General features: G+C 40.8%; 1 protein-coding gene across 6 annotated transcripts in view; it reads right to left on the bottom strand.

Annotated features, from left to right (window-relative positions):
* The window catches only part of pde9aa (phosphodiesterase 9aa), a 108128-nt gene that overhangs the window by 67391 nt on the left and 27131 nt on the right, over window positions 1–13606 (bottom strand). For all 6 annotated transcript variants that reach the window (XR_012772525.1, XR_012772526.1, XM_075478866.1 and 3 more), the window contains 2 exons: window positions 10994–11071; window positions 3742–3785 (listed from right to left, as the gene is read on the bottom strand). Coding sequence is in view for 4 of the 6 variants with exons in the window: in XM_075478866.1 (XP_075334981.1) it covers window positions 3742–3785; window positions 10994–11071 (122 nt within the window). In the remaining 2 variants the exon portion in view is untranslated. The remainder of the gene's footprint in view (window positions 1–3741; window positions 3786–10993; window positions 11072–13606) is intronic.

The following is a 13606-nucleotide window of genomic DNA, read 5'->3' as shown; positions in this document are numbered from 1 at the left end:
CTGGATAAGAGGTACAGAATGCCCTCCCGCACGTATTTCGGTCAGACTGCCCTACCGGAGCTACATATGCAGTGTAGGCAGAGAGTGGCAGCAGAGTTGAAGGCTGTTGAGTTTTTTGCAGTTTACAGATGTCGAAAAACTGAGTGTGGTAAAGCCACAGGTTTTTTTTTTATATATTTACATGTATATTTCTGCAATCTGCACATTGTACTTGTGATACACACTAGTGTGAAAACACTTGGTCACTTTTTGTTCAGTTGCAGTCAAAAATCTGTTGTTTATTTGTGTGGATAACTTTACACAGCACTTTAATATTGCCAGTAATAACTAGCTAAAGATTCAATGATTTAAAAATACTATTGTGGGAGGCAATGTTGGTGTACAGAAAAAAAAAATGGAGAAAGCGGAACCGAAGTGCGGTAATCGTTGCACCGCGACGTCTTAGGTGGGGAGCCCCTCCCTCTGCTCTCAGACCGAGATTCGGGGAAGAAGATGGCGGCTCGCTCTTTCACTTACAGATGCAATGATTCTGTTTTCCAGGAAACATCCAGGAGAGTTGACAGCAGTGAGCCAGAATAAATATAATTTGTTACTTCCGGCTACCACCTTTGAAACCCGTAACATACTGACTTTCATTTTAATGTTTACACCAGGGTTCCTTGTCAGCACTTTATGCTCAGATGTTTGTAAGCTCAAAATATACTACTGTGTATGTTCAAATATACTGTTTTGTTAAATAAAAATGTCAGTCATCAATTCATGCATCACCTCATGTCATCATAACAGAGGTCTGTCTTCCAGGAAAGAACAGTTTAAAATGAATGTAATATAGTTTTGGCCATACTATATGATGTATTGCTTGTCTTTGTTTAATAATACAGAAGACAAAGTCCTTAAAAAATAATCGCATATCGCATCGCAATCGCAATATTGGCGCAAAAAAATCGCAATTAGATTATTTTCTATAATCGTTCAGCCCTATTAATCACTGACCTGGTCAGATGCAGTACTGGGTTCTGGTGGCTTGGTTAGACCTGAATTTCTCATTTACTCAACTCGCTTGGCTTTTCTTACTTTTTCTCAGGTTGTCTGAACTACTCCAGTCGCACCACCATACAGGATATACAATACACATCATATTTTGTTTGATAATTGATTGATTTGACTGTATGATATTTGAGTTCCTTAAAGAACTTACTTTCAAAGTAAACTGAAAGCTGTTCTTGAACCATGTGGAGTAGAGGCCTGGCTGAGGTCTCTTTTGAAAGAGAATTTTTACCAACAACAATCTGAATCTGTGTAAGTGCTACTGTCACAGAGTAATATGAGCTTAAATACACTGAAAAAGATGTCTGCCTAATTTTTCTTCCCAAATCTGTGCCTTAAATGTACCTTTAGCATAGGGCTCCTTCGTTATTGAACGACCCACTCTAACCAGTACTGAGCCAAGGCCACCCAATTACTGACAAAGAGTAACGGAAGCACAAACACATTGTGTCTATAAACAGAACTTTTTGCATACAATAAAGACAAGTCCAAACAAATAGTATGGTCTAAAACACAATTATTTTATATAAAAAAATAATTACATAGCAAACAACACTGCATGCTATTTACAATTGGTATTTACATTATTTGCTGTTGGCAACATGCCAATAATTGTATCAGTCTCTGCTCAGTGTCTGCACCTCAAGGGCCCAGCTGTGCCGTGTCCTGATATGTGCACAGGTTTGTGATGACTGGCAAGAAATGGTCCAGATTCAGCTGTGGTGGTAGACTCCGCCACTGCCAACTCCAAGGCTAAGGTCTCCCTGAAGGAACCTCACCTCTGCTTCTGCCATGTTCTTTGTGCAAGATGAAGGCATTCACAAAAGCAATGTCCATGAAGTGGTAGAAGAAAGTCTACTTCTGTGTTTTGTGCAGGACTTTGTAGTATCTTATCAGGCCATCTGATAGGTCAACCCCCCCATGTACCTAAAAGGACAGTTGGAAAAGAAAAATTGTATCAAATTATGTCCAGCACACAAATCATTAATTCAATTCAATTCAGTTTATTTATAAAGCGCCAAATACAACAAATGTCATCTCAAGGCACTTAGATAATAAAGTCCAGTTCAAGCCAATTGGAATTCAATTTTAATTTAATTTAATTTAATTGTAGTCATAATTATTCATAAAATAATCCAATTCGTTTCAAAAAGCAGAAAAAACTTGTTTACATAGTACCTACCAGATGTACTCCTTTACTGATGGTGGAACTGGAATGTCCTTCAGGGTCCACTGCCCATCTCCACCTTTGACCTTCCTCTGGACAGTGTCCTCTCTGTGGGCTGTGTGCAGAGTGGAACACAGAAAAACATCTCTCGTGGCTTTCCACTTGAGGAACAGGGTGGAGTCACAGGGTGGTGCAGCCACCTGATGCTCCTTTGTGGTGATTTAGAGTTCAGGCTATTTGCCTTAAATTTCAGATAGCCAATCCGGGTAGTTTGGTCCCACATGCCCAGATCTTTTGCTGAAGCAGGTCACGGAAAAGCATTGGATTGTCTCCAAAAAGTTTATACCCAGTGCCCAGTAGGTTGGTGTTGAGCAGCTGAATTCAACTTCTTCTGATCATTAGCAGCATCCTGTGGCCTACTGCTAAGGTGCAGGGACCAACGTATTAAGAGGAACATTTTACAAGACATTGCTGATTTTGGGAATGGAAGGCTGTACAGTTTTGCCCTTCTCCAGTAATCTCTGAATGAACAGCAGTTTACAAATCCCATATATATATATAAATATATAAATATATATATACACATATATACACATATATATAGATAATCAAAGCCAAGAAACTGAACATGTTCTGTAGGGAAATATCAGTCCATGGGGCTGTTGGTGTTTATATGTGTGCGGCACCAAACCCATTTGTGTTCCACAATTTCCTTTGGGGACAATAATCAATCAATCCATCAATCTATCTGTATATCTATCTGTATATCTATCTGTCTATCTATCTGTCTATCTATCTGTTTATCTATCTGTCTATAATGATATTAAGTAAAATAACAATAAAATATAAATAATACTTACTTGTCGAGAGCAATGTTACCGTCTTCAGACAATGCTTCTTCTCCAGAGTCAATGAAAAATCACTGTCCTCCTCTGCCAGAAGCATCACTGTCCCGTCGTAAACTAACCTCCGACGCTTCCTCCTATTCCTCCTGACTATTGTGCCCCAGCAAACAGGGTAAACAGTCATCTATTGGAGCAAGTCCGGTGTCAATCAAAAGTTTAAAGAGCTGTTGTGGTATCATGGTGTGGCTAATACGTGCATCCCCCCTGAAGGAAAATATACGCATCTGACAGAGTTTTCGACAGTTTGTCGCTGCAGACTATGTGTCTTTGTGGATGTAAGACTTGTTACAGACTAATTAATTTACTGGAGTACATGAACTGGACCCTTGCCAATGTAACAGGACCATTTTTGTTGGAGTTGGAGCAACGTCGCCCCGGTGGCATGTCAGAACGTTAAGAGGTTAATTTGATTTGGTGTTCGCTAAATTTGAACTTTTTATTTTCTTGCTGTACCTGTTGTTTTAGGTCCTTATTCAAATGAAACATTTGACTGAAAAATGGTGATGTTATGTTTTATTTTTGCAAGTTTTTGTAGTGTGGGTTTCAAGTTGTCAGAGTAAACCCTTTAGTTAGAAATACTTTATGAGCCATGTCTCAATCTGATATGTGCCCATCACTCACCAGCAAGTTGTCCACCAGTTACAGGCACCACTCGGTACGGTGACCTGAAACACAAAGCACACATATGCACACATTAGTTTTTAAAGCGTAGGTAGTATGAAACTGTCCTCTTGACACCCTTTTCATTCACTGTCTCAACCATCTCAATATGTAGAGACGATAGGACTCTGAGTTGTTCTGGAGGTCTGAGGTGTTCAGAGTGCAGAGAAACAGTGAGAGTACAGTCCCCTGTGGTGCTGCTGTGCTGCGGACCACCTTCTCAGGCACACAACCCTTCAGCCTCACAAACTGAGCTCTGTTTGTCAGGTAGTTGATTATCCAGGTGGTTGAGGAGGCAGCCACCTGGATTATCTGCTGCTTCTTCTTCACACACAGGCTGTATTGTATTAAATGCACTCCCACAGGGAGTGGGCTTGTTGAAGCAGGTAGTAGATAGAATAGAATTCCCTTTATTGTCATTATACATTGTGCAACAAAATTGGAGAGCTTCTCTTGTGCTTAGTGCAAAACAATTACAAAAAAGTGCAGTTTTACACAATGATAATATAAGAGACAAAAAGTGACAAGTATTTAAAAACTAAAGTATTACACACAGTGTTCAATGAGAACAGTAGAAGTAGTTTTCATGTAACTGTACATGTTATTTACAAGTGAGAGTTCAGATGTCTCGGTGAAACACATAATACTGTGTTCTCCTGATTGCTCAAAGCTCATTTTTTTTTTCTAATGGATATTTTTTGGGCATGAGTTAGTATTTGGAGGGGAGTGACTCTGGGACGCCAGTGATCACTGTCTAACCTCCTGGAGGTGTCGTGGGCCCACTATATGGAACACTGATGAAAGGGGGTTCCCACCTGATGACCCCAATGACATGTTGGTCAGCACTGCTCACTGATCTATATAGGGAACAGACAACAGGTGGAAATGAGAGGCAATTAGCAAGACAACCCCTATAAAGGAGTGGTTCTGCAGGTGGTGACCACCGACCTCAGGTCGTGCAGCTCATCCAGGATGGCATTTCAATGCGAGCTGTGGCAGGAAGGTTTGCTGTGTCCAGAGTATGGAGGAGATACCAGGAGACGTGGAGGGGGCCTAAGGAGGGCAACAACCCAGCAGCAGGACCACTACCTCCTCCTTTGTGCAAGGAGGAACAGGAGGAGCGCTGCCAGAGCCCTGCACAATGACCTCTAGCAGGCCACTAACATGCATGTTTCTGCTCAAACTGTCAGAAACAGACTCCATGAGGGGGGTATGAGGGCCCCACGTCCACAAGTGGGGCTTATGCTTACAGCCCAACACCATGCAGGGAGATTGGCATTTGCCAGAGATCAACAAGATTGGTAGATTCGCCATTGGCGCCCTGTGCTCTTCACGTTTCAAGTCTTTTATTGTCAGATGCACAGAACAACAGTCGGACTGGGCACTGAAATCCTTAGGACAGGACACCGTACAGCAACTACCATAACAAGACATAACATGCCATAACATGACATGACATAAGTACTCTAACAATAACAATAAATAGGCAATATGGATACTGCACTTTTTCTGTACTTTAACATGGTCTAATTGCACTACTGTAGATGATAAATATCCAATTGATGTACTCTGTAAATATTGTAAATCATTCCCCACTGCCTGTATGATTGTACTAACCGTATAGTAATAGTCCACTGTACATACCTGCACTTTTGTATATATCCTATTATACTACAATTACTGCGTATGCACTTCTGGTTAGATTCAATCTCCATTTTGTTGCCTGTTCCTGTGACATTGCAATGACAATAAAGTTTAAACCAATCTAATATATATATATATATATATATATGTCGCTCCCCTCAGCTTATTATTATTGTTATTATTATTATTATTGTTATTATTTCCTCAGTTTAAAGATGTCCGTCATGATTTTTCTAAATCATTGGTCATTGGAGACGCTGTGACGCTTTGCGGTAAGACATGTTGCATCACTTCCTGTTACCTTGCTTGTGCACTGTGGAATTTCTTGCACCGCTTGGAGTACTGATAATCACTTTATTTCGATCTATAACTTACACAATTTTGCATAGTTAAACTCTATAGCTTACTGTTCTGTTCTAACACACTCCTACAGATCTTTAATCTTTATTCTCAATTTTTTAACGGTGTGTCTGGTTCTCTAGCGTAGCATGGCTACCGGTTCTCTTCCTCCTTCTCCTGCTTTCACCTGCTCCGTGTGTCAGATGTTTAGTTACTCCTCTGCCTCCTTTAGCGATAATGGTACATGTAACAAATGTAGTCTTTTTGTAGTTTTGGAGGCGAGGTTATCTGAATTGGAAGCTCGGCTCTGCACTGTTGAAAATCAACCGATAGCGAGCCAGGTCCCTTTAGCCAGTGTGGAGCCACCTAGCGTAGTTAGCTCAATTAGCCTCCCCCTAGCAGAACCTGAGCAGCCAGGATTACAACGTGGCTGGGTGACTGTCAGGAAGAGGCATAGCTCTAAAGTCAAGCCCGTTGTTCACCATCGACCTGTCCACGCTTCAAACAGATTTTCCCCACTCAGCGACACACCCGCTGAGGACAAAACCCTGGTAATTGGCAGCTCTATAGTCAGAAACGTGGCATTAGAGACACCAGCGGCCATAGTCAAATGCATTCCAGGGGCCAGAGCGGGCGACATAGAATCCTATTTAAAACTGCTGGCTAAGGATAAACGTAAATATGGTAAAATAGTTATTCACGTCGGCGTTAATGACACCCGGTTACGCCAATCGGAGGTCACTAAAATGAATGTTGCATCGGTGTGTAATTTTGCCAAAACAATGTCGGACTCCGTAGTTTTCTCTGGACCCCTGCCAAATCTGACCAGCGATGACATGTTTAGCCGCATGTCGTCCTACAATCGCTGGTTGTCTAGATGGTGTCCAGCAAACAACGTGGGCTACATAGATAATTGAAAATCTTTCTGGAGAAAACCTGGTCTGATGAGGAGAGACGGCATCCATCCCACTTTGGAAGGAGCAGCTCTCATTTCTAGAAATATGGACGAATTTATTTGCCACCCTAAAACATGACAACCCAGGGTTCAGACCAGGATGCAGAGTTGTAGTCTTACACACTTCTCTGCAGCTTCCCACCTGCTGCTACCCACCCAATCAATTAACACAAAAGGAGCAAATCCTCTTGTGCAAAAAGAAATTATTAAAACAAAAACTTTAACTGAACAAAAACATCAAACTATTAAATGTAGTTTGCTGAATATCAGATCTCTCCTTTCCAAGTCTCTGTTAGTGAATGAGTTGATTTGTGATCATCATATTGATATATTTAGTCTTACAGAAACCTGGCTGCAGCAGGAGGATCATGTTAGCATCATGTTGGCATCATGTTAGCATTAATGAAGCAACTCCCTCTGACTGTTTAAACGTTCACGTTCCTGGAACCACAGGCAGAGGAGGAGGAGTGGCAGCTATTTTCAGATCAGGGTTACTCATCAGTCCCAGACCCAAGATTAGTTTGAGCTCTTTTGAATCTCTGATTCTCAGTTTTTCCCACGCAAAGTGGAAATCCCAGAAACCTCTTGTGTTTGTTGTTGTGTATCGTCCACCTGGCCCTTATTCTGAGTTTCTGTCTGAATTCTCAGAGTTTTTATCCCAGTTAGTGCTGAGTACAGATAAAGTCATTGTAGTGGGTGACTTTAATATTCATGTAGATGTTGAAAATGACAGCCTGAATATGAACTTTAATTCTATATTAGACTCTATTGGATTTTCTCAGAGTGTTCACAGACCGACTCACTGCCTTAATCACACCCTTGATCTTGTGCTGACTTATGGCATTGAGAGTGAACAGTTAACAGTGTTCCCTCATAACTCTGTCTTATCTGACCATTTTCTGATAACCTTTGAGTTTACATTACTTGACTATACAGTTTCTGAGAAGAAAGTTACGTATAGAAGGTGTCTATCAGAGGATGCTGTAACCAGATTTAAAGAATTAATTCCATCATCCTTTTCTTCACTGCCATGTGCAGATATGACAGAGGACGACTACATAAACTTTACTCCAGCAGCACTTGACTCTCTTGTTGACAGCACTATAGTTTCAATGCGTACAGCACTGGACAATGTTGCCCCTCTGAAAAGGAAGGTAATCAGTCAGAAGAGGCTGGCTCCTTGGTATAATTCACAGCTGCATGCTTTAAAGCAGACTGCAAGAAAGCTGGAGAGACAGTGGCGTTCCTCTAATTTAGAAGAGTCTCAGTTAGTCTGGAAAGATAGTTTAATAACGTATAAGAAAGCCCTTCGTAAAGCTAGAACTGCTTATTATTCATCATTGATAGAAGAGAATAAGAACAATCCCAGGTTTCTCTTCAGCACTGTAGCCAGTCTGACTAAGAGTCCGAGCTCTGCTGAGCCAGGTATTCCTTTAACTCCCAGCAGTGATGATTTCATGAGCTTCTTTATTAATAAAATTGTTTCTATCAGAGAGAAGATTGATGGAGTCCTTCCCACTATTATCAGTGATGTATCATCAGGTACAGCAGCTTTAGAAGTATCTTTAGAACCTGATTTGTATTTAGACGGCTTCTGCCCAGTTGATCTCTCTGAGCTAACAACAGCAATAGTCTCTTCTAAACCATCAACTTGTGTTTTAGACCCAATCCCAACCAGACTGTTCAAGGAGGTTTTCCCATTAATTGACACTTCCATATTGGATTTGATCAATCTGTCTTTGTTGACAGGATATGTACCTCAGACTTTTAAGGTTGCTGTAATTAAACCTTTACTTAAAAAACCTACTCTTGATTCAGAAGTGTTGGCTCATTATAGACCTATATCCAATCTCCCTTTTATGTCTAAAGTTCTTGAAAAAATAGTTGCAGCTCAGCTTTGTGATCACTTCCACAGAAATAATCTGTTTGAAGAGTTTCAGTCAGGATTCAGAGTGCATCATAGCACAGAAACAGCACTGCTGAAAGTTACCAATGATCTCCTCTTAGCCTCTGATAGCGGACTTGTGTCTGTGCTTGTCCTGTTGGATCTCAGTGCTGCATTTGATACGGTCGCTCACAGTATCTTATTACAGAGACTTGAACATGTTATTGGGATTTAAGGAACTGCATTAGGCTGGTTTAAGTCATATTTATCTGATAGATTTAAGTTTGTTCTTGTAAATGAAGAATCTTCCTCACACACCAGAGTAAGTCATGGAGTTCCCCAGGGTTCTGTGCTTGGACCGATTCTTTTCACTTTATACATGCTTCCATTAGGTAACATTATTAGACAGCATGGCATAAATTTCCATTGCTATGCTGATGATACTCAGCTGTACTTATCTATAAAACCAGATGAACCCAATAGGTTGGTCAGACTACACGCATGTCTTAAAGACATAAAGACCTGGATGACTCAGAACTGTCTGCTTCTAAATTCAGACAAAACTGAAGTCGTTATCTTTGGACCTGAGCGTTTCAGGGAGAGATTGTCTAGCTATATAGTTACTCTAGATGGTATTTCCTTGGCTTCTAGTTCTACAGTGAGGAACCTTGGAGTTATTTTTGACCAGAACTTATCATTTGACTCGCATATAAAACAGGTTTCTAGGACTGCCTTCTTTCATCTTCGTAATATTGTTAAAAATCAGGAACATCCTGTCTCAGAGTGATGCAGAAAAACTAATTCATGCATTTGTTACTTCAAGATTGGACTACTGTAATTCTTTATTATTGGGCTGTCCCACATATTCTCTGAAAAGCCTTCAGCTGACCCAAAATGCTGCAGCCAGAGTTTTGATGAGAACTAACAGGAGAGATCATATTTCTCCAGTTTTAGCTTCTCTTCATTGGCTCCCTGTTAAATTCAGAATAGAATTTAAGATTCTTCTCCTTACATATAAAGCTCTTAATGACCGAGCTCCATCATATCTTAAAGATCTCATTGTAAGATATTTTCCTAACAGAGCACTTCGTTCCCAAACTGCAGGTTTACTTGAGGTTCCCAGAGTTTCTAAAAGTAGAATGGGAGGCAGAGCCTTCAGTTATCAGGCCCCTCTATTGTGGAACCAGCTGCCAGTAAATGTCCGGGAAGCAGACACCCTTTCCACTTTTAAGACCAGGCTTAAAACTTTCCTTTTTTATAAAGCTTATAGTTAGGTCTGTTGAATCTGATAGTGTATCTGCTAGTGTGTCTTGTTCTGCCTCCACCTCTGGCACCCTCTATACTTTCATTACCCCCTACCCGAACCAGGGTTTGAATCCCATTCCCGCTTATCTTACCTCTTTTATTTCTCCCCCTACCCGAACCAGGGTTTGCATCCCCACCCCGCTGTGACTGGTGTGCAGTTGGTGAGAGGCTGAGGTAGCTTGTGGCTGTAAAAAGATGGTTGTTGTGGTGTGAGGAGCAGATCTATATAGGGAGTATAGGGAATTACTCACTGAGTCTGCTCCTTTATTTTATTATTTATTTTTTCGTTAGCACAAGTTTCTTGTGTTTACCTTGAATAGGGATGGCTCATGTGATCCTGAAACATCCCATAGTTAAGCTGCTGTAGGCCTAGACTGCTGGGGGGCCTCATCTGTCACACCTTTCCTCACTTTACTCTCTTTATGTATATGTGATATTATTGTGGTCATTAACTCGTGTTTCCCTGTTCCAACAGATATCCTTTGAATGGTGTTACAGTGCCGCCGCCGCTGCGCCCCCCCCCCCCCCCCTTCCCTTTCTGTCTTCTCATACCCCAGCTGGTGGAGGCGGATGGCCACCCTTCCTGAGTCTGGTTCTGCCAGAGGTTTCTTCCTGTTCAAAGGGAGTCGTTTCTCTCCACAGTCGCCTCAGGCACGCTCAGGCCGGGAGATTGGACCGAAAAACAAAAAGTTTTCAGTGCAATCTGTTGGTTTTCTTAGCTAGGAAATTGTTTTTGAATTGGCTCTATATGAACGAATTGGATTATTTTATGAATTATGATTATTATTAATTAATTGAATTCCAATTGGCTTGAATTGGACTTACTATCTAAGTGCCTTGAGATGACATATGTTGTATTTGGCGCTATATAAATAAAAATTAATTGAATTGAATTGAATATATTTATATCATATATATATTTTATACATTCAGATATGAAGCTTCTCATTTTGTCAAACAGCAATGACGGTGGAGACGGTGTTCTTAGGTGAAGTAAAACACCACATTTCTCTCCAGGTCAACCAGTTGACTAAACAAATGTTATGTTGAACAATCATATAATCATAAAGAGATCAATAAGATACCTCTCTGTGTTGTATGGCATGGTGGGGTCGATGGACACCATGGCTCCAGACGAATCCAGCAGAGACAAATTAGTGTTTCTGCATGAAAACAAAAATACAGTTTCAAGTTTTACAAGTTTTACTAGTTTCCATTTCAGAGCTGATATGTGGAAGAATGGGAGAGAGACCGATGAGAACCAAAAGCTCCAACTCCAACCTTCCATCAGAGCAAAGTATCCTTGGTCAGCAAAAATGAGGATGCCTTATGGGTAGAAAGAAGGACTGACTTCTCCTTCTGTTTTACATGAGTAACAATGTCAGATTCTAACACTTCAATTCCAGAACAGTTACAGAACGGAAGGATACTGTTTCTCAAGAGCGTGTAATTCATCAGAAAATAACTTTTAGAGGAATAGGTAAGAGCAATGGCTTTAACAACATTATCAAAATTAGTCGACCATTGTGAATGCATAGGAACATACCAATTGTCTAAATAATTTTATAAAGTGTGCTGCATAGCTTTATAAGTATGGCTATTAGTTTGCAGTCATCTTCTTTATTTAATTGGATTTGAAATATAACACTTTATATTTTATGCTTTGTTATGCTGATGATACTCAGCTGTACTTATCCATAAAACCAGATGAACCCAATAGGTTGGTCAGACTACAAGCATGTCTTAAAGACATAAAGACCTGGATGACTCAGAACTGTCTGCTTCTAAATTCAGACAAAACTGAAGTCGTTATCTTTGGACCTGAGCGCTTCAGGGAGAAATTGTCTAGCTATATAGTTACTCTAGATGGTATTTCCTTGGCTTCTAGTTCTACAGTGAGGAACCTTGGAGTTATTTCTGACCAGGATCTGTCCTCTGACTCACATATAAAACAGGTTTCTAGGACTGCCTTCTTTCATCTTCGTAATATTGTTAAAATCAGGAACATCTTGTCTCGGAGTGATGCAGAAAAACTAATTCATGCATCTGTTACTTCAGGATTGGACTACTGTAATTCTTTATTATTGGGCTGTCCCACATATTCTCTGAAAAGCCTTCAGCTGATCCAAAATGCTGCAGCCAGAGTTCTGATGAGAACTAACAGGAGAGATCATATTTCTCCAGTTTATTTTTCTTTTGTCTGAAACTAGGACTAAAAATCAGCCCAATAAGACTACTGGTGATCCCTGAAAGCATTGCCAGACTGTCTCTCTGCTCGAATAAAATCCTAATTTTACATATACCATGATGTTCCACAGAGAAAGTTAGATGCAGCAGTGTAAGAAAGACTCTGACATTGACGTCTAGCCCCGCCCCCTTCCCGTGCAGTTTCAGTTTAGTTTTACACGGAGCATGGAGCACATCAGCTCTGCTGCTTCAGTTAAGGCCCCATCCACACGTAGCCGGGTATCTGCTAAAACGAATATATTTTTCTACGTTTGGACCTGTCATCCACATGAAAACGCATAAAAACGCATCGTAAACGAATGTTTTTAAAAACTCCGGGCAAAGTGAAGATTTTTGAAAACTCCGTTTATGCAGCTGCGTGTAGACAGAGATAACCGGAGTTTTGCGTTTTCGAACGTCACAATATGCGCCAAAACAACAACAAATCTGCTTTAAAGTCTAAAGTGCGACCTTTGTTTACTGAAGAAGCATGGATGCCTTGAGAACTGTGGTGGTTATTATTGTGCAGGCGCTGTTTACTGCCTTGATTTTACACGCCCAAGTCACTCCCAGAGGAATGGCGTGACAATTTCGCACGTCCCGGTCCTCAGTCCTCTCGCCGTCGGAATTATTACGTCCTCATATCGAGGGGCAGTCCACTGTCATGCGATCACCTGTCAGTGTGCTCAAAAAAGTTGCGTGCACACTTTATTATTTAGCTGATTGGGCAGATTGCGCAAAACAGCAAATTGCATTTGGGTTGTCAAGACAGGTGAAAACGCAGATGTTCGTTTATGTGTGGAAGGAGTTTTTTTCGAAAACGAGGTAATGTGGAGACAGATTATTTTATAAACGGAGGGTGGGGAAACATTCGGTTTTAAAAATACCCGGCTACGTGTGTACATAGCCTAAGTTACCACTTCAGGTTGGCTGGATCACAGCCTCAAGATAATAGCATGTGAGGAGTTGTGTGCTGCATTCCAACCAAGTAAGGGTTGTTAAGTGTCAAGATAGTTAGTTAGTAGGTAGTTTTCAGAGTTTGTATGTCGTGGTGTTGATGTGCAACTATTGTTAGATTAGCATGCTAACCGCGATTAGCATGCTAAGCGGAGAATCAGCATTGTAGGTTTACTGTATAGGAAAACGGCAATGTCATGCTAATTCAGCTATGTTTAATTGAAGTAATGCTGGAAGATTTATTATTTCAGTCAGTATATTTTGTTAGTTTAACTCAGTGTGTTGATTAGCCTTATTCTGTGTTTACAGACCACACACACGGCCAACTGAGGCTCTTGCACATGTAATTGAAGTGTGAAGTTTAATAAAGGAACAAAAGGGAGACAACTGCTTCATGGTGTTCTGACCGACACCCCCCATACAACACAAATCCCAACATCAGAACCAGCACAAATACAGTCCTTTATGGTCCTCACCAACAAGCAGAAAGTCTTAAAGGTTTTCTCACACAGTCC

The sequence above is a fragment of the Odontesthes bonariensis genome, chromosome 12 (assembly GCF_027942865.1).
Source record: "Odontesthes bonariensis isolate fOdoBon6 chromosome 12, fOdoBon6.hap1, whole genome shotgun sequence".
Lineage (NCBI taxonomy): Eukaryota > Metazoa > Chordata > Actinopteri > Atheriniformes > Atherinopsidae > Odontesthes > Odontesthes bonariensis.
Note: the sequence above shows the minus strand (reverse complement) of the source record. Positions and strands in the feature narration are given on the sequence as shown.